Below are 22,547 nucleotides of genomic sequence, written 5' to 3' on the forward strand. Positions count from 1 at the left end.
AAATGACCTATGTTACAATGAAATATATGCATTTATTAAAGTTTTGCTCTTTATGATTTTTAAATTCCAGTTATGAAAGTCCTTTGTACTAGCAAACTGTGTGTGGAGAAAATTTTAAGGACAAGATATACCAAGTAGATATTACAATGAGGAATACAGTGCAGCACCACATAGGATGGTCTCTGCAAGTCTTGAAAACTACACAGAGCAAAAATGAGACAAGCTACTGCTACAAACAGATAAGCCTGACAAGTGCTCTTGGAATGAAAATTTATTTTTTGGTTAATCTCACCCTGTTGTTATATAAAAGAGGCGCAATGGCCCTGGCAGACAACTGTTTTGTCAAGAGCTTACAAGAGTAGATTTCATGCATGATTCAGATGAGGGAGCCTCTCTCTCTCTTTTTTTTTTTTTTTTAGTATGACAGAACATTAATTCTTATTCAATCTGGAATTTAGCAATATAACTTGCAGAAATAAAAGGTTTTAAGATTATCTTTTATATATATATATATATATATTTATCCATGAGAATTATATTACTATATATAAGAATTGTCATATATTTTATTATATAATATGCCTCTCTATATATAGAATATAATATACCTAACACAATATATATTATATTGTGATATATATCTCACTCTGAGTCCTTTCTAGTTATCTCATTACCCTTTAAAAATGTTATAAAAAGAATTTATATGAAAAGATAAAGTTGTGTCCAGATAATAATCAAGATAGGATCACCTAATATTTAATATCCAAGTTTTTTTCAAACACTAACTGAGTAGAACCAGAAAATTCAGGGAACCCACTCTGTCACAGGTTAGTTTAACACAGGGTTACTCAACCTTGGCATTACTGACATTTGGGCAAGACAATTCCTTGTGGTGGGATGCTATCCAATGTATTATAGGGTATTTAGCAGCATCCCTGGCCTCTACACACTAGATGCCAGTAACACCTCTAACCAAAAATGTCTCTTGACGTTGCCAAAAGTCCTCTGGGGGGGCAAAACTGCTCTTCAGGTAAGAAACACTAGTTTTAACATCATGACAACAAAACAAATACAACTGCCAGCTATATGATTCCATGGTGGAGTCATCTATGATTAAACTAGAGTTACATTTATATTTTAGTTCAAAATATATCAGGCTAGACCTAAAGTAAATTAATTATACTAATTTTTGTCCAGAGCTGAGCTGTCCAGTACAGTATTTACTAGCCACATGTTGCTACTGAGCACTTAAAAAGTTGCTACTCCAAAGTGAGACCTGCAGTAAGTATAAAATATGCACTTGGTATGAAAAAAAATGTAAAATATTTCATTTTATGTAAACTGAACTATTGTGGGTATACTTAGTGAAATATATTATTAAAATTCATTTCACCTGTGGCTACTAGAAAATTCTAAATTGCATATATGGCTCACATTGTATTTCTCTTGAACAGCACTGGGCTAGGAGCTTGAAATAATTTAGTATTATTGTTTAATGAAATTAATTCTTAAGTCTATCAAATAAGTCAAAAAGAGTTTAGAAAGCTTTCCACAGCCTTATTAAATTAACTTAGAGCATCATAACTCTTTATTATCATGCCTAAATGCTTTTTTTTCTGCATTAAATACATTACTTCTATCCCAGTCTTTTATTCTCAGTGTTTCAACTGGTTCTTCTCTTACTGCTGATTCATCTTCATGTTGTTCTTTATCCTGCTCCTGAATATCAGTTTCTTTCATACACGCAGGATCTTTCCTAGTGGGATGCTGAGATGCTGCAGCATCCATCATGCGTAGAAAATTGTAAGCAGGAAGAGGAGGCTTCCACTCCTGAGCAGGTAAAATTGCTAGAAAAAAAGATACAATCAAGGGTTAAAGAGGAACAGATCAAAAAAATCATCACATAAATATACTAGAAAATGTTTTATTTTGAAAAATATACTAGTAGAAAGGAAGACTTTATCAGTTTTATTAAGCAAAACTATATTTTTTAGAACATTGTTTAAGAAATTTGATATGTTTCTCATTACTAGCCATTTTTATTTTTTATATTTGCAAGCTATTCTATTCAAAATAAAGGTTAGTATAAATAGGAAGAAAACAAAAGGTCTCCCTACTGTTCAGAAAACATCAATATGTTTATGAGATTATCACACCAACAGGTACAAGTTAAAATGAAAAAGTTTCCTGCTTCCCTCTCTACCTCTGTCTTTCTCAAGGAACTGGAACTGTTTCTTATGAATCATTCCAAAAAAACAGTTTTGGGCCCATACATATTTACTTTTCATCCAGACAAGTATTTTCCTAACATTTGAAAGCATTTTGTTTTTGAAGCTTTTAACATCTTTTGCATACACTTCATGAAAACAAATTTATTTTATAAAAATAATTATAGAAAGGGATAATTAAAAATTGCTATGGAATCAACTGTACTATAAACAGACAGGGATTGAATAATTTCTTAGGTGGGCTTCATAGCAGTGAATCTTAACATTATTTCAAAACATTGGTCATCAGAAGAAAACTGATTTGAGCTTGTTATGATGACAATACATATTTTAACATTTGTATGAAATAAATTAGCTAACTTTTCTCCGTTTAGTAGACAGATCTTACAAAATGATTTTAGAGTTTAGTTGCCCATTTAAAACACTATTTTGAGAAGTAAATGGTATAAGGAAACATGCAAAGTAAACCTTTAAAAATAAAGTTCAGTGAAAGAATATTACATGAAAAAATAAGCTGTTACATGAAAAACAAGTCCATAAAATACAAACTTAAGAATCTCTCATAAATCAAATAAATGTCTTTAAAAGCTTAAGAAATTCATTTAAATTCTAATTTCATAGAGTAGATTAAAGCTCAAACAAAAATCTGCACAAATACACATGAAGTGTATCTATACTCTTTGATATATAATTTCTTCACTCACTCAATTACATGAAATCCCAGTGCCTGGAACATCAGCAGGATATTAAATTTAGGCTTCCCCTGTAATTGATGTTTCAAATTACTGTTGCCAGTTTAGCAGATAAAAAAGTGACAAACAGATATAATATTTTCTTGAATATAATGATTAGGAAGTAGGAATAACTTTGTTGTTTGCAATATGCAAATAAAGTATCTTTATTAAAGATATTAAAGTATCTTTAAGAAAAGTTCAACTTAAAGCATAGCACATATTTAGCAATATTTTAAAAAGTAAACACTGCAGCACAGTGTCTGAGAATAAGACAAAATGCTAAAACTGGGTATCACAATTTTGCTAATTATTTGCTGAAGGAACACTACAAAGATCTTAATGTTTTCACTTGTAAATAAAACTGTACTCTCATTATATATAGGTAATAGATATATTATTATAAAATTAGAAGTGATAATAAGAGCTAACATTTATCAAGCATTTACTGTATACCAGGCATTATCCATTTAATCCTTACAACCCCGTAAGGTAAAGACAATTATTATCCCAATTTTACATCAGAGAAAATCAAGGCCTAAAAAGGTCAGAGAACTTGAACAAAGAGTAAATTTCAAATAAAAGTAGCTAGTGGTCTCAATTTCACAGAAATTAAGATGTGCAGCGAGCAAGGTGAGGCAGACACCTGTGGCACCATTACAGACCCAGGCTCTTCTGAGAGTAGCTGCAATACCCCTCTCTCAGACCCCACTCCCAGAGAGTGGTGACAGCAGGCCCTGCCCGCACAGAAGTCAGGACCCAACACAAACAATACGGCTCAGTTTGCTTCCTCCTGCTGTGGAGGCTGCAGGAATAACTTAAGAATAGGAGCACTGATAAAAAGAAATAATGGAAACCCCTCAAAGGGTAAGTTGGCAGAGGCATCCATGAACAAAATTGCAATGGGAGATATTATCAGTCTCTCGGGAAACTCAGAAGAATAATTCTGAGTCTTTCCTCTTGGTGATGACTTTAATTGAGGAATCAAAGCCCCTCAGGTATTCTCCTTGTAGAAAAGGATCTTTACATGAATCATGATAATACTTTAAATTTTACATTTTACAAAGTGCCTTTGCATACATTATTTTATTTGATTTTTTAAAATAAATTTGTGACATAGAGACACACAGTAATTAAGGAGGCTGGATCATAAACTCAGGTTTGTGTATCTTTAAACATCACCACTTTTTTTTAAAAGAAGTTCCATTTGTGAGGTGCCCTGGCCCTAGCTACATATAATTCTATATGACTTAGTCAGAGTCTATGGGGCTTCAGTGTCACAGCAACTATAAAACGTCAACCCTCCTCTGATTCTGGACAACAGCAATGCAGATAAAGAAGTGAACACAGACTACCTGAAGAGTTCAAGAGCTACAACTGAACGGACGCCTATACTGTACTGTGTGGCTAAAATAAACAACCACAAAAAGGCCTCCTTCTAGATTATGACTTAAACAATATAGTCAACTTAATTAATTTTTCATATTTCCTAGGAAAATATTAAAACAAAAATTATCTCAGAAAATTGACTTTAAAGTATCATCTAAAACTACTCAGAATAGCCAAATAATCGTGGAAATGAAGAACAAAGTTGGAGGAATCAAATCTCCCAATTTAAAACCTAATACAAAGCTGCAGTATTGAAGACAGTGTGGTAGTGACATAAGGCATCTGAGTATCAGATATAAAACATGTACTTCAATGTTCAGAGCAGCATCATTCATAATAGCCAAAATGTGGAGACAACCCAAATGCCCATCAACTGATGAATGGAGAAAAATAATGCAGTATATCCATACAATTGACTATTTCATCCATAAAAAAGAATGAACTATTGACTCATATGTAACATGGATGATCCTTGAAAACCTATGCTAAGTGATTTCATTTATACAAAATGTCCAGATCAGGCAAATCCATAAGACAAATCAGTGGTTGTCAGAAGGCGGGAGGAGAGAAGAATAGAAAGTGACTGCTAATGGGTATGAGATTTCTTTTTGCAGTAATAAAATTATACAATTAAAAAGTATAATGGTTGCACTGCCTTGTGAATATACTAAAAACTACTGAATTGTGGGCTTTAAAAGGGGGAATTTTAGGGTTTGTGAATTATATTTCAATATAAAAATACCATTACAGGAGACTTAGACTTACTTAAACTGCCTAATTTAACAGAAATGAAGCAGATCGCTTGGGAAGAACAGGTGTGCTACAATGCCTGACACTTAAAATGAATTCAAGTATCTGATTAAATATATACAAATATGCATAATAGTATATTCACACTATACATGCTGGCTGAGAGACTATATAACACTGAATAAGAGCTTGTATACCATAACTGTGTGTGTATACATATACACATATATTCACATACACACACACACCCCTTATTTTAGGATTCTATCATGGAACCGTGCCAAAATATTATTGTAATATAGTTTATCTGGCATATAGTAACAAAATCCTTGGATAGTACCTCAGGAAGCCTTTCATTACATCAAATTTCACACTATTTTTACAATATACTAATGATCTAGGTTATTACAAGTTATTTAAATTATAGCAACAGGCCTGTTGCTGCCATAATTGTATATAAATTAACATATACATCTACACCACAAGTATAAATTCACATCCTACAAAAGTAGAAACTATCACATGTCATAAGCCAGCACCATAAACCCTAAGCCAACATCTCTTTTCTTGTGGTCCAAAATTCTGGCTTTGGAATATAAGAGATTCAGGCTGTAATCCAAGCTTGCTCATTTACTAGTTAATTATATGACTTTTAACTAGTTACTTAACTCTTTTATAAGTAATAATACTTTATGTGACTCTTGTGAGAACTAAATGATATAAAATAAATAATCTACCATTGTGCTCGGTACCTACTAAGCATTCAATAAATGTTAGCTATTATTATTAAATTTAATACAATGGTACTTATTTTTTGTGGGCAATAATACTTACCACTTAGGAGAACATCCCATGCTATCAGCACATTAAAAAATATTTAGGATACTTTTAAACATTACAATTCAACTAGTCCTAGCATTCATTAGCTATCATCCAGGTTTTAAAATCTATGCAACAAAATACATAATGGTGTACATTAAACAAAAAAGAAAACTTACTGATAGGACTTTCTAGTCCTGCTTCTAATTTCTTAAGCCACAATAAAAGATTTTGTTCAGTTATAGCCTGGTCTGAAGGAAATGCAAATACTTGGCCACCTGAATGCAGATTCACCACAACAAGAAGAGGAAGGGGAGGTAGAGCAACAAAATACACCTGCAAGATTCCTCTCCCCACAGGAGTGTTCTTTCTGTGAAAGAGAGCAAGTGAACACACTAATTAAAATATTTTCTATAACACAATAATGAAAATAATAGTTTGTAGAATATTAACCTTTAAATATAATTATCAATCTAGTAAATTTATTTTATGAAAAGATGTCCTAAAAACCATGAGGTCTTTAACTTTCTTTTAACATGGGCATTGTTTTCTTTCTTGCTTTTTTTTTTTTTTTTTTTTTTAAGAGAGAAGGGAAGGGAAGAAGAGAGAGAAACAAAGTGAAAGAAAGAAACATCCATTAGTTGCCTCTAGTGATTGTGATCTGTTGCCTTTCATATGCACCCCAACCACCAGCTGGGGACCAAACCCACAACCTAGGCATGTGCCCTGACTGGTATCAAACCAGTGACCTTTTGCTTTATTGGACGATGCCCAAGCAATTGAGCCACACCAGTCAGAACCCAATGAGAGTTTTAATGGAAAACAGGCATAGCCCAAAGATTTGATAATTTCTACTTAACATAATCAATAAGTTCCTTCTAAAGTTTTGCCTAGTATCTCATCACATGTCAGTTCAAAAATTAAATGGTTACAAACTATAAAATAACAATACTTATAATAAATGTCTTTTTCCAAATGTAAGTGTCCTTCCTCAAACAAAAGGAGAAAAGGTTAATTTCAAACTAAAAAATAAATTTTTAAGTTATGTTTATACAAGGAAACTAAGTTTAAGATACTTACTTTTCCTAATACAGCACATTCCACATTAGGAAAAATACTATTTTACTCTGAGATACCTATAAAGATAATTACCTGAAAAACTTCTGTCTCAAGCAGTAGGCTATACTGTTAGAGAACTCTTCAACAGCAAAAATGTACACTGCCCCATTCTTCTAATTTTTCAAATGAGTCAAAAGCAAAACATCTTTTATCTAATGAATTTGAAGAATGGATAGTATGTACACATGTGAACTTTGTTCATGGACATTTAATGTCACACATCTAGAAACATACCAGGAAATACTGTTTGTGAATGCACTGAAAACTTTCTGTAACATTTAGGCTGCATTTCAAAAGTGCAGAAGTACAAACAAAGACACTGAAGAAAAATGCCGAAGTTTTCTCAATGGACACCAATTACTTTTTTTTTTAATTAATTAATTATTTATTTATGTTTGTTTATTTATTTATTTTTAGAGAGAGGGGAAAGGAGAAAGAGAGGGAGAGAAACATCACTGTGTGTTTGCCTCTCACTCGTGCCCCCAACTGGGTACCTGACATGCAACCTATTCATGTGCCCTGACTGGGAATCGAACCAGTGACACTTGGCTCGCAGGCCGTCAATTACTTTTAAAATCAGAAAAATTATTACTTTAAAAAATTTACTGTATAACAAAAAAGCAAAGTCAACAAAAGCAAAAATAAACAAGTGGGACTACATAAAACTAAAAAGCTTCTGCACAGAAAAGGAAACCAACAAAATGAAAAGGCTCCCTACAGAATAGGAGAAAATACAGTAGTCCCTCTCTATATCGCAGTTCACTTATCGCGGCCTCACTGTATCGCGGGATTTTTAAAAATAATATATTTAGGACTTCCGGCCAAGATGGAGGCTTAGACGGACACGCTAGGTCTCCCTCTACAACTATAGTGGAATACAACTACTTCAAAACAAAGGATAACTAGAAATTCCAGAAAATAAAGCTACACGGAAGCCCAACATATGAAGTTATAAACCAGCGGTGCCATTTGGGCAGGTAAGAGTTAAAGAAGGCAAAGCTGTTTGCGGAGCGGCGGGGCGGGGCGGCGAAAAATCCTGGAGGCAATCAAGCCCCTGGCGTGCGCGACTCCAATCAAGCCCCTGGCGTGCGCGACTCCAATCAAGCCCCTGGCGTGCCCGACTCCGGCGCTGGGGAGCAGCCGCAGCATCGCCTTGAACAGTGAGGCCCAGGGGGGCGGGAGGACGGATCCCAGTCTCCTAGCTGAATAACTGTGTGAATCCATCTTGGACCCTCGCCCCCACAGAAAGCACCACAGGGCTGCGAAATAGGTCGCGGACAGGCAGGCGACTCCGATCAAGCCCCTGGCGTGCCCGACTCCAGCGCTGGGGAGCAGCCGCAGCATCGCCTTGAACAGTGAGGCCCAGGGGGGCGGGAGGACGGATCCCGGTCTCCTAGCTGAATAACTGTGTGAATCCATCTTGGACCCCCGCCCCCAAAGAAAGCACCACAGGGCTGCGAAATAGGTCGCGGACAGGCAGGCGCTGATTTGTGACGCGTACGCAGGCACTGCCCCCTGCCCCCGACAGCCGGCCCAGGAAAACAAAACGCATCTGTCAAAATGTGGCAGACAAAGATAGAGATCCCGGTGGCACAACTCACCAGACAGCAGATAGAGAACCTGACAGATGAACAGATAAGAAACCTGTCAGAGGCTCAGTTCTGGGCCATTGTTATCAGGTGGCTTACAGAATTCACAAAAGAGCAGGAAAAAGATATGAAAGAAGCGAAAAACTTTCATAACGAAAGGAACAAAACCACATACGAGACAGATGGTGAGGAATCCAGAGTCCATTTCAACAAACTGGAATATGGAGAAGGAACAAGCAGTCAACCAATGCAGCGAGAGGAAATGGCAAGCAACAATGAGAGGATCAGAAACCTCTGGGACAGCTATAAAAGGCCCAACATAAGAATCATTGGTTTGCCAGAGAATGAGGAAGATGAACTAGAACTTGAAAAATTGAGTGAAAATATAATAAAGGAGAACTTCCCAGACTTGGGGAAGGGAATAGACTTGCAGGTCCAGGAAGCAAGGAGAGTTCCCAAGAGACTGGACCCAGGGAGAACCACTCCAAGACACATTATAATCAAAATGTCAAAAATTAAAGATAAAGAGAGAATCTTAAAAGCAGCAAGAGAGAAGAAAAGAATTATGTACAAAGGGGTCCCAATTAGACTATCAGCTGACTTCTCAAGGGAAACCCTACAGACAAGAAGGGACTGGCAAGAAATATTCAAAGTAATGAAAATCCAAAACCTACAACCACGAATACTCTATCCAGCGAAATTGTCATTCAGAATAGAAGGACAGAGAAAGTGTTTCCAGGACAAAATAAAACTGAAAGAGTTCATTAGATCCAAACCACTGTTATATGAGAAGTTAAAGGGACTGGTTTAAAAAACAGAAGCTAGGGAGATGAAACAAAGGCAAACAAAACAGGCAACGAGAGTGGAAAAGGAACTGTGGGTAAGGGAAACATAGTGGGGGGAGGCCAACAGGGAGGGGGAGTGGGGAGAGGGAGGGAGATGATATAGGAATTGGGGATCAAGGTAGGAGGGAATGGAATAGACGGAGAGAGGTTGGGAGGAACTGTAAGCACAACTAATGGACATAATCTAAAAGGGGGGGACAACTGGAGGGAGGGGGCCACCGGGTGGAGGGGAGCAGAGGGAAGGGAAAGTGGCACAAATGTAATATTTTAATCAATAAAACACATTAAATCTGAAAAAAAAATATATTTAATTATTTATCACGGATTTTTTCGCTATATCGCGGGATTTTGTGGTACTGTATATGTATGTTGTTAAAGTTACGTAGGTTTAAGAGTGTAGAATATGTTTAAGAACATAAGTAGTGTTTATAAAAGTGTGGCAAAGGTTAATAACGAAGTGGGAAAGGTTAATAAAGGACTGGGAATGGTTTATAAGTGTGTGGGAAGAGTTTATAAAGCCTTAAAATATATATAAATACTAAAATAAATGTAAGGTTCCTACTTCGCGGATTTTCACCTATCGCGGGGGGCGGGGGTGGTGTCTAGAATGTAATACCCACGATAAGTGAGGGAATACTGTATTTGTAAATCACATCTGATAAAAAATTAAAATCCAAAATAACTTAAGAACTCACGCAACTCTACAATAACAAACACCAAACAATCCAATTTAATAAGGGGCAGAAGAACTGATTAAACATTTTTGCAAAGAAGACATACAAAGGTCAAAGGGCACATGAAAAGATGCTCAACATCACGAATCATCAGGAAAATGCAAATCAAAACAATGATGAGCTATCACCTTCCACCTGTTAGAATGGCTACTATCAAAAAGACAAGAGATATCAAGTGTTGGTGAGAATATTGAGAAAAGGAAACCCTTGTGCACTGTTGGTAGGAATGTAAATTGGTGCAATGGCAAACAGTATGAAGATTCTTCAAACAATTAAAAATACTGTGTATTAATTTAAAAAGTAGAACTACCCTATAATCCAGCAAGCAATCCAGTTCTGGGTATGTATCCAAAAAAATAAATAAAAACATGGTATCAAAGAGATATCTGCACTCCATATTCATTGCAGCATTGTGAATGAATAAATATAATATGGTGTATTTATATGAGGACATATACGTATACATACACACACACAATGTAATACTATTGAGCCATGAGAAAGAAGAAAATCCTGCCGTTTGCTACAACATGGATGGAACTCGAGGGCATTATGATAAATGAAATAAGGCAGACAAAGAGAATTATAATAGCACACAGTATCATTTATACATGGAATCTTAAAAAAAAAAGTCAAACTCATAGAAACAGTAAAAAAGTGGGTGCCAGGGACTGGAGATTGAGGAAAATAGGGAGAGGTTGGTAAAAGGACACAAATATTCAGCTGTAATAAGGTCTGATGATCTAATGTATAATGTGGTGACTGCAGTTGATAACACTATATTGTATAATTGAAATTTTCCAGGAGAGTAAAACTTAAATGTTCTTCCCCTCTCCCCCATTTGTGTGCGTGTGTGTGTTGTTTGTGTGTGTGTGTAAATAGGTGAGGTCATGGATGTGTTAATTAACTAGATGGATGGAGGAATCCTTCCACAATGTATACATACATCATATCATCACAGTGTAACTTTAAATGTTACAATGTTATTTGTCAATTACACCTCAATAAAGCTGAAAAACAAAAAAAATATTGTAGAACAGATAAATCTGAAACAAGGTCATTTTAAAGCACCTAAGAGTTTAATTACTAAAATATGATGATATATTCATTGGTCCCAAAATATCAATTCCACAGGTAGAGTTAGTTTCATTTCCTACATATTAAAAGATAAAAATATACTTACAGATTTAACCAGCAAGGGATAACTGAATCCAAGTGTTTCTCTTTTACCACTGTCAATATTGCTTTTTGATACAGAGGGTCTATGCTGCCATCACTGAATAAAATAAGTAATGGTTTCTGAAGGCTTAAATAAGTGGGAAGGTTTTCCACAGTGATTTCTGGCTGTTAAAAAAAAAGAACAAGGGGAATGATGATGCATAAAATAGAAAATAACATTTAAGTAACTCCTACAATTTTAGTTTTTAAAATGCAATTCAAACATTTACAATTTAAGTGATTTGCTATTATGACTAATACCTATAAATCTCGAGTATTTTTTTAGTTAAGCCCATTTTATCTTAATAATTTAAAAAATAAAAATAACAGAATTTGAAAATAAATTAACTTAAAGGAGCATCCTATTTCACAAGGATGTAACAAGTCTAATGATTTCTTATGCTAAAATCTGGACCAGAGCAGACAATGTATGCATTACAAATAAAACTCACATTTTTCTCTAACATAAAAGTTTTGAAAAAAAAATATAAACTGAGCTTTAAAGGTATAATCTTTTAACATTTATGATTACTTAAAAATAAGATCTTTGTTTCAATATTATGGATTTTTAGCATAATTAAAATAAAAAATATACTAAAATATATAGTCTCATTTATTTTCAGTTTAAAATAACAAAAGTTATAAGATGAAACCTACCCTCTTATTCCTTATTAAAAGAATAACCATTTTTATATATTTTTAAAGGACAATGTGTTATTACTAAGAATTGGAAAGAGCACCAAACAATGCTGATATATTTAGGATTAAAAACAGCACCCTAGCTGGTGTGGCTCAGTGGATTGAGTGCCAGCCTGTGAACCAAAAGGTCGCCGGTTCAATACCCAGTCAGGGTACATGCCTGGGTTGTGGGCCAAGTCCCCAGTTGGAGGGTGTGCGAGAGGCAACCTATTGATGTATCTCTTGAACATCAATGTTTCTTTCCCTCTCTTTCTCCCTTCCTTTCTCTAAAAAGAAATAAAATCTTTTTTTCAAAAAAGCAATGACTTAAAATATTAACTCCTTTACCATTTTTGATATTTAGTTCCACATCTATTATTTCATCATCTGGATTCACCTCTGAGCTAGATTAAATCACCCTGTATTAGAGAAATAATGCCCAGCTGACAAATGAGGAAACCAATGAAGAGAAACTGACTTGCTAGAGTCATACAGCTAATAGAAAAAATTGAAAAGGCTAACAGGAAAAACTGAAACTAGTACCCAGGCACTCTGCTCATCAGCTGCACATTTCATTGGAACACACTAGAAATCCAAATGAACAATTTTATATTTTTCATGATGCCAACCACTTCTGAACACAGTACTGGTTGACAATCCTCAAACATCAAAATCTGATATATACTTTCCCTATTTAGTTTTCAAAGCTACTTTCCTTTGCCAATTCTTTTTTTTTCCCCTTCTAATTCTTTCCCTTTCATACTCAAAATCCTTTCACACACCTTCCCCTTCCATGACCTAAGTCTAAGATCCCTTCTTCTCCAAATTCCCCTATGTTCTCTTCTTATGTTAACTATTATCTTTAATCTTCTGCATGAGTTACATGGCCTTCCTAAAACTGACAGATCTTATTACGCCAGCAGACCTTACTCTGAACAGATTCAAAACATCACAGATGAAGCCACCCCTGCTCAATTCAAACATTTGTTGGGAACTACAAAATTCAAGACGTTATGCTAAATACTGAATAAAAAAGAAATGACACTTTCCCTGCCCTCAAAGAGTTCATACTTTTTAAAAAAGATTTTATTTATTTACTTACTTACTTACTTACTTATTTTTAGAGAGGGTAAGGGAGAGAGAAAAAGAGGGAGAGAAACATAGACTAGCCTGCAACCCAGGCATGTGCCCTGACTGGGAATTGAACCAGCAGTCTTTTGGTTCACATGCCAGCACTCAATCCACTGAGCCACACCAGCCAGGGTAAAGAGTTCATTGACAGCAGTGGTTCTCAACATTCCTAATGCCGTGACCCTTTAATACAGTTCCTCATGTTGTGGTGACCCCCAACCATAACTAAAGCATAGTGATTAATCACAAAAATATGTAATTATATATGTGTTTTCCAATGGTCCTAGGCGACCCTTGTGAAAGGGTCATTCGATCCCCAAAGGGATCGCAACCCACAGGTTGAGAACCGCTGCTTTATGGGAAGAAACAGATATACAGAGTACTGTGATGGTTTAGCTCAAATTAAGCTAAAAAAACAAAGCAGGAAAGCTCGTGATGTTTTTAGGAAGTGATGTTTGATCTGAGCCTTGGATGAAAAATAAGATCTTGACAGACTAAGGTGTGTACAAGACCAGGGATTCCAGATATAGGGAGCATCATGAGGACAGGCAGAGAGGTGTGAAGGTATATATAATATCTGGGAAACAGTGAGAATAAAGTATTATCAGACTTAGGTATGCAAGAGGCAATAATAGCTATCAGACCAGATAGGAAAATGACTTCATAGATTTTCTAGCTTCTGGGAATAATGAGATTTTAAATCAAATGAGTAACATGGTTAGGCCTATTTTAGAAGGATAAGTGACTGGAATATGTATTTATGAAAAGATGGACCAGTGACGAACTCTGCTCTTTGCTATGTCTGTCAGGAAAGAAAAAAAAAGTTCTGTGAGCTTATAAATTCTGTAAGCTAAGAATAGAAACTCAGATTTAGGAATCATCAGCTGGCATAATGATGGTAGAATTTATGGGTATAAATAAAATTTCCCAGAAAATGAACACAGCAAAAGAAAAAAAATTTTTGAGGATGTACTTCTAGAGTGGCCAGAGGGTTAAAGGAGTATCTGGAGAGGATTGAATCACAAAAGCCAGAGGAAAAGAGAATTATAAAAAGGAATAGCATAGTTAACAGTTCCGGTTTTTTCCCCATCCCTCTCTATCCTTCCTCTGTCACTCACTTTTCTTTTTTTTTTTTCATAGTTAACAATTTTGATTGTTACTGAGAGGCTAAGGAGAAAAAGAAAAGGTCACCAAATGTGGTAACTGGAAGGTAACCTTCAGCTATTTGAGTAGATAAGAGGCTATAATTATATGGTTTCTGGTATTTTTGAATATATTGTATTGATTATGCTATTACAGTTGTCCCAATTTTTCCCCCTTTGCTCCCTCCACCTGGCACTCCCCACTCCCCCCAGCAATCCCCTTAGTTCATGATCATGGATGATGCATATAAGTTCTCTGGATATTCCATTTCCTATGCTGTCCTTAACAGCCCATCTATTCTGTACCTACCAATTTGTAATTCTTAATCCCTGTACCCTTTCCCCCAATCTCCCCTCCCCCACCAACTGAAAACCCTCCAAATGATCTCCATATCAATGATTCTGTTTCTGTTCTGTTTGTTTGCTTAGTTTGCTTTTTAGATTCAATTCTTGATAGTTGTGAATTTATTGCCATTTTGATGTTCATAGTTTTGATCTTCTTTTTCTTATGTCCCTTTAACATCTCCTATAATAATTTGATGATGAACTCCTCTAGCTTTACCTTGTTTGGGAAGCACTTTATTTGCCCTTACATTCTAAATGATAGCTTTGCTAAGTAGAGCAATATTGACTGTAGGTCCCTGCTTTTCATGACTTTCAATATTTCTTGCCAATCCCTTCTAGCCTGCAAAGTTTCTTTTGAGAAATCAGTTGACAATCTCATGGGAACTCCCCTGTAGGTAACTAACTGCTTTTCTCATTGCTTTTTAAATTCTCTTTCACTTTAACCTTTGGAATTTTAATTATGATGTATCTTGGAGTGCGCCTCTTTGCATCCATCTTGTTTGGGACTCTGTGCTTCCTGGGCTTGTATGTCTATTTCCTTCACCAAATTAGGGAAGTTTTCATTATTTTTTCAAGTAAGTTTTCAATTTCTTGCTCTTTCTCTTCTACCCCTATAAGTTGAGTGTTGGTACATTTGAAGTTGTCGCAGACGATCCATAGCCTATCCTTCTCTTAGATTCTCTTTTCTTCTTGCAGTTCTGATTGAATGCTTTTTTCTTCCTTATGTTCTAAATCATTGATTTGATTCTTGGCTTCATCCATTCAACTGTTGATACTGTAAATTTTTCTTTATTTCACTTAGTGTAGCCTTCATTTCTGCCTGGGTCTTTTTTATGCTGTTGAAATACCCAATGAGTTCCTTGAGCATCCTAATTACCAGTGTTTTGAACTCTGCATCTGACAGATTGCTTATCTCCATTTTGTTTAGTTCTTTTTCTGGATTTTGTTCTGTCATTTCATTTTGGCCACATTTCTTTGTCTCCTCATTTTGACAGCCTCCCTTGTCTGTTTATATGTATTAGGTAGAGCTGCTCTCACTCCCTGTCTTAGTAGCATAGCCTATTGTAGAAAAGTGCATCGGTAAATTAGATGAGATGGAGCCTTGGGTAATCACCTTTGCAGGGCAACCCATGAGAACCAGGTTGATAGAGTCTCTGATATGGTGTTGCCACCCTGTGGCTCTGTGTGGGAGGGCTCAGGAAATCTACAATGGTCGTTGCCTGGCCTCTGGAGTTTTGTCTGGAAGGAAGCTGTCCTCTGGCACTCTCCCCAATGTCAGACACTTTAGTGCCATTGGTCACTGGTGCCATTCCCACTGCTGCCCCGGTGCTGGAGCCCAGAAGTAGTGAGTCTGAGTAAGTCCTAAGCCTGTTGCAGGCCCTTTAAGAGGAGATGCCTGAGAATCCTGCAGTTTCTTCTGTCACCCCAACCCCTACTAGTTTTTACAGCCAAAAGTTATGGGGACTTACTTTCTTGGCACTGGAACCCTGGGCTGGGTGATCTGGTGTGGAGCTGAGATCCCTCGCTCCCAAGGTATTCCTCCTAATTTTTATCCAGCACACATGGGTGTGGAACTACCCATTCTATGTCTCCTCATCTCTACCCCTCCTACCCATCTGGATGAATGTGAATTCTTTGGTTGTCAGACTTCTATACAGCTCAATTTTCTGACAGTTCTGAATGATAGTTGTTTTGTAGTTTAGTTGTAATTTTTGTTGTGGTAGTGCAAGGAGATGAGCCATGTTTACTTATGCCTCTGTCTTAACTGGAAGTCTCTGGTATTCTTAGTCACAGTAAAAGCAAAAGGAACTTATGTATCAGAGAAATGTACCAAACATATTTCCTAACAAATAGTTCTAAGTGTGACAGCCTAGGATATATCATTGCTTATACAGTTACTGTGTATTTCATTTTTGGGTATCATGTTCACTAAAACAAAAATTTGGTAGCCCTGGCTGCTGTGGCTCAGTGGATGGAGCGTCAGCCTGCGAGCCAAGTGCCGCTGGTTTGATTCCCAGTCAGGGCACATTACTAGGTTGCACGTCAAGTCCCCAGTTGGGGGCATGAGTGAGAGGCAACCACACAGTGAAAAAAAAAAAAATTTGGTGTCATATAAAAAATATTTACCCTCTGGTCATCCACTCTCTCCTATCCAGATGAAGGAAACAAAGTCTTTCTAATACCTAAGTGCAGGCCAGAAGATGAGCTTACTTCTTGCTGGCTATTGCAGCCGCTATATGCTTCAGACTTAATCCTTTAACACAGAGAAGCTTTAGCAAATTTCATAACCACTTGAGGGCTTTTTAATTTATGGAAAGGTCATAAACTAAAGCAAAATAATTTTTATATAGCTATTCAGTATTTAATAGAACACTGCAAACCAAAACATTGTACTGAAACACTCCCATGATGCTTATCATGTTTGCCTAAACTATAAACAGATTTTGATAGTTAACTTTGCCCTAAGTTTCTCAACTTTAAAGATTATAATCTTAAAGAAAAAAAATGATAGTCATTTTTATCTGCCAGGAAAAAAGAGTAAAGTGATACAAATCTTCTATCAGGCAAAACAGAAGTATCAGAAGCCTTAAAAACATGCCTATCCTTTGGGATAGCGATTCAAATTCTATGAATTTACCATAAGTATATAATCATGGAAACACCTAAAGATTATCTTTAAGGATGGTCCCTGAGTAAAACAAAACAAACTAAAAACAACTGACATATTCATCAACAGAAAACTAATTAAATAGTGGGGGTTTTTTTTGGTACAACAGAATATTATGCAGATATTGAAAAACCAATATGCCTATCTTTACTTCTTGATGAAAATATCCCTTTATAAAAAGACAAACACACACACACACACATACACACATGAAATTTTTTAAAGTTTGGAATAATATATCCCCAAATTTAAATTTGGTTAAAGAGGTTGATTCTCATTTTCTTCTTTATAGTTTTCTATATTATCTGGGGGAAAAAACGCTAAAGGCTTATAATAATTCCAACAATATTACATGATATATTTGCTAAAGAAATATTTATTCAGTAAAATGTAAATAATTTAGAAAACTACACCCTGAAAATATTAATAATTTGATTAATTCTAACCTTTAACTCTAATTGAAAGAGAGCGGTAATGAACAAAGGTGACAAAAAGATTTAATAATTAAAACTACAGTCATTTATTTGAGCCTAAAATGTAATGTCATTTAGATCATAATCACAACATAAACACAAGATATCTGTTCAGTATTTATAGCTGATAAACGTGCTCCTGCCCTGGCTGGTGTGGCTTAGTGGACTGAGCGCTGTCCTGTGAATCAAAGGGTCACCATTTTGATTTCCTATCAGGGTACATTTCTGAGTTGCGGACAGAGTCCCCCATTGGGGGCGTATGAGAGGCTACCACACATTGATGTTTCTCTCCCTCTTTTTCTCCCTCCCTTCCCCTCTGTCTAAATAAAAAATAAATAAAATCTTTTTTTAAGTGTTCCTTATGTTAATTTATAATTTGTAGAAAAGCATAAATTTATAATAATCTAATTATGTTTAATATAAATGCAAAACAAGTAAAATAAAAACAAAAACAAAAAAACACTGATTCTTTCTTTTGCGCCTCTGAATCCACTATTATACAAAGCACTGAAAAAGGCCTTTTGCTCTGGCTGGCGTGGCTCAGTAGATGAAGTGCCAGCCTGCAAACTGAAAGGTTTCTGGTTCAATTCCCAGTCAGGGCACATGCCTGGGTTGCGGGCCAGGTCCCCAGTTGGGGGAGTGCGAGAGGGAACCTATCAGCATATCTATCATACATTGCTATTTCTCTCCCTTTCTTTCACCCTCCCGTCCTCTCTCTAAAAATAAATACGTGAATCTTAAAAAGAAAAAGAAAAAAGCCTTTCATAAATCAGTATTTTGTTCTGAAACTGAATAAATAATTAAAACATTTGTAAAGCCCTGGCTTGTGTGGCTCAGTGGATTGAGCACCAACCTGTGTAACAAAGGGTCACCAGTTCGATTCCCAGTCAGAGCACATGCCTGTGTTGCAGGCCAAGTCCCCAGTTGGGGGCTCACGAGAGGCAACCACATACTGATGTTTCTCTCTCCTTTCTCCTCTCTCTAAAAATAATTAAATTAAATTTAATTTAAAAAAAGATTTGCTGAATGTTTACAAGGAGCCAAATACTGAACACAAATCTCATTTATTCCTTACAATTAATGCTCTGCAGGTGCTACTATCACCTACAGTTTACACATGTGAAAACTGAGACAACAAGAAGTTAACATACTGCTGGTAAGGAATCAACCAAAAACCTGAAGCTAAGCACACTGACTCTGGAATCCATGTGCTTTATACCAAGTTTCAGTCTAGATTAAGTACTGGCCATCAGCCACACTTGTCTCAGCAATAAAATTAATCCAAAGACATGTAAACTGTTGGCAGTGGACTAGAGAAGCTTTATGCATAATGAGTGAACAATAAAACAGAACAACCCAATGAATCTTCAGCTCACAAACATCTTGCCCTATGCCAACAAAAGCTGAAAAACCACATAGTAAAATAAACTACCTTTAACTGATCTAGATATCCTTATTTCAAATAACATCCTTATTATAAAATATACTCACAAATGTTTCCAGTAATGCATTTGTTATTATTTGAACTATTTCTTGCACATGGGTGTTAGCTAATGGAATGCTCTCTACTTTGCCTTCTTTGTGTCTGGCAAGCAGCAGGGCTGGAAGAGTTGCAATATATTTATTTGACCTATGGAGAAATAGATATTTAAAAATTTCAACTAAATTATAGCAAGTCATCAAAAATGTAAACAATGAGGCCAAGAGGTCATGAAAGGCAGCAAACAGGAAGCCCTATATTACCAAGGAAAAACTGAACTCAATTTACTGACAAATCCATCTTCTGTAGCCTTGACAACCTAAATTAAAAGAAAGAAACAGATAATAATCTTCCCAGATTTTTTTTTTCCTAGACAACTTAGTCATCAAGAAAATGTCTAAATAGAATTAGGAACACACTGAATAGTTCTCAGCTTTCTGGACTATTTACCATACTGCTGAGCAAGGAGATGGGCATTTATTAGAAACCTGCTATTTGCAGGCACTACACCAAGTGATTTTAATTACATTTCATTCAACCCTCAGGACAGCCCTATAAAGTAACCACTATCACCTTCATCTTACAGAGGAGGAAATCAGGACTCAGAGAGTGATAACTAACAGAGAATTCAAACTGAGGTACTCCAGATACAGTCTGTGTTTTCTGCACTGAAACAGAACCCAAACCTGCTTCTCCGCCACTACTTTTGCTAACTAAACCTAAAAGAAAAATCACTAAATTAAATAAGAAAAAATGCTTTGTGAGAAATTACCATTGATATAGTCATTAACATTGTATGAAAACTTAATTCATGCTAGAACAAAGTATAGACATTATAACAATATAAACATTGGAAGAGAGGACAGTCTTCAGATTACCTGCAAAACCCTCTTAGTTGACCAGTGGGTTATAAACAAAACACACTCTGAAAATGACGGGCCTTGCTTTCTGGGCCATAGGTAAATGCACAAAGACAGCAAAGAAGATAGTGAGCAACGGTATATATGCCAGGTGAACGGGTCTCCTATTTCCTAAAGATCTGGAGTTCAGTGCTTTTAAAAAATTACTGACTTTGTGGATAGAACAGGAGCTTGATCATCAAGAGCACATGTCCCCAGTGTTCAGAATGAAACATTTAATCTCAGAAATCACAATTCAAAATATTAAAGTCAGAAGTTAAGAAAGTCAAACCACTGGGCTTAACAACTTCACATGCACCTGAAAATGAGCCATTATGTAGATTTTCAATTCAAATTTTCAGTTCAGTCCTTCATTTTGCAGCAGCTGAAATATTTGGTAGTTCACAGGAGCCCCAAGTTCTACAAATAGAGCAACTTAAGTGGCTTTAAAAAGCAATATTTAAGTATATGTTAACAGTAATTCAAAATTAGGTAGATCTATCAGGTATAGTTGCATGAATTAAAACTGGGAAAAATCTGGAAAAACTTTGATTTTTATATATATCTTGGTGGCAAATCAAAACCCAGACAAACAAAAAGTAAAATACCTACCCCCACCTCCAAAATATGACAACTCCAAATAATCAAAATTGCAGGTAATAGAACCAAAAGAGAAAAATTTTTATAGGAAGGTGAAATAATATGCATCCAAGGCTGCCCCTTTGAGGGAGCTAGCCTAAAGTAAAAGAATATGTAAAAATTCTAAATAGCGAGGTGGTATTTCCCATATCTTCCTAGAAGGATATTAAAAATTGCTACGTTGCTGCCCTATTTTATTTGTTAACTGTGTAAATACAAGCAATATATAATTTTGCAAGTTTCTTCCTCCCTAAAATTAGAAGACGAATACACTTACAGTATCGAAACATCTTCTTCAGAATAAATTCCAGTGATAACATATCCTTTTAGGTATTTTCCTGCTTCAGTGAAATCTTCTTTTGCTAAAAATACATAGACAAGGGAAAAAAATGAAAACTTTAAAATTATGTGTGCTATTCAACTGATGAACAGGTTTATATATGACAGTGATTTGTTATTAATTAATTATAAATATTTGAATGCAAATCTTATAAAACTTAGTTCTAAAATAAATCTGTGTTCTTTTTATGACATTTGATTATTACAGAAATGTAAATTGATGTAATACAACTGTGGTTCTCTAAACAAATGTACTCAACATTTATAAGATTTATAGCACTCTAATCATACAGATTTAATGAATAAATATTTTTTTCTTTTTTCAATATACTCCTAAGGCAGTATAAATGGAGACAGCTATCCTATACATAGCCCAGAAAGAGAAGCAAGTATGTGAAATGATATACACATTATAATCACAAAATCTAGAAGAACCTATTTGCATAGACAGTAATAGAAGACTGGAAATTCTAGTCCTCTAACAGTCTGTATTAGGGTTCTGCAATTAGGGGGGACTTGTGTCTTTTCTTTTTTCCTGTATTTTCTGTAATCTGTTTTATTACCTTTGAACCTTAATTTGTTTTTTGTTTTTCATTTGTTAGGCTACAGATACTCAAAATTAAAGCTGTTATGTCTAAAGATTTCTGAATACATTTTCATAAATAATAGCATATTCTGATCATGTTTAATGACTATCTGATAACCAAGAAGCAAGTCTGAACTTAGAAGTTGTAGAGTAATGAGAAAAAAGCAGAGGTGGACTTATATAAGTAAGATATTTTTGCCAAATGGAGGCCAAATAATAGCTCAGCTTGCTGCATGAAAGATTCACAGTAATTCAAAAAACAAAGCAGCAATGGAAGATTTGAGTCATTAAGCACCTAGGAGGTTGGGCATGCCGAACCCAAAAGATCTATACCTTTGCATACAGCACTGTATTCAGGATGTAAGCATCAACACTGTTAACATCAGGTAACCACAAGATTATTTTCTTTAAAAATGATGTGTACTTTCCACAACATTTAGAAACACTGTCTGTAGGAAAGCAAAGTTACTAGAGTGGCACAGTTAGCCAGCAGGCAACACTGAGATCTCATTTATAATCATGATTTTAATAAGAAATTAGTAATCCATGAAAATATTTCTTCAACCTGTGCTATACCAAGGTAGAATAGATTTGTAAGAAAACTAAGCAACTAGAAAGAACTGAGTGACTATATTTTCATTCTAAGAGAAAACAAGAATAAATTCTGATCAGTAATTGATCATTACCTAAAACAATGATACAGTAGTCCCTCGCTATATCGCGGTTCACTTATTGTGGCCTCACT

General features: G+C 35.5%; 1 protein-coding gene across 1 annotated transcript in view; it reads right to left on the reverse strand.

The window, feature by feature from the left end:
• Nucleotides 1-641: 641 nt before the first annotated feature.
• TXNDC16 (thioredoxin domain containing 16) overlaps nucleotides 642-22,547 on the reverse strand; it is an 83,187-nt gene continuing 61,281 nt past the window's right edge. Inside the window, exons 15-19 of the mRNA XM_090270882.1 lie at nucleotides 21,155-21,239; nucleotides 19,351-19,489; nucleotides 11,388-11,548; nucleotides 6,097-6,287; nucleotides 642-1,847 (exon numbers count right to left, since the gene is read on the reverse strand). Of these exons, the coding sequence (XP_090127008.1) occupies nucleotides 1,579-1,847; nucleotides 6,097-6,287; nucleotides 11,388-11,548; nucleotides 19,351-19,489; nucleotides 21,155-21,239 (845 nt within the window). The 3' untranslated portion in view covers nucleotides 642-1,578. The remainder of the gene's footprint in view (nucleotides 1,848-6,096; nucleotides 6,288-11,387; nucleotides 11,549-19,350; nucleotides 19,490-21,154; nucleotides 21,240-22,547) is intronic.

Source organism: Furipterus horrens, unplaced genomic scaffold (assembly GCF_987537825.1).
Source record: "Furipterus horrens unplaced genomic scaffold, mFurHor1.1.pri manual_scaffold_3, whole genome shotgun sequence".
NCBI classification, from domain to species: domain Eukaryota; kingdom Metazoa; phylum Chordata; class Mammalia; order Chiroptera; family Furipteridae; genus Furipterus; species Furipterus horrens.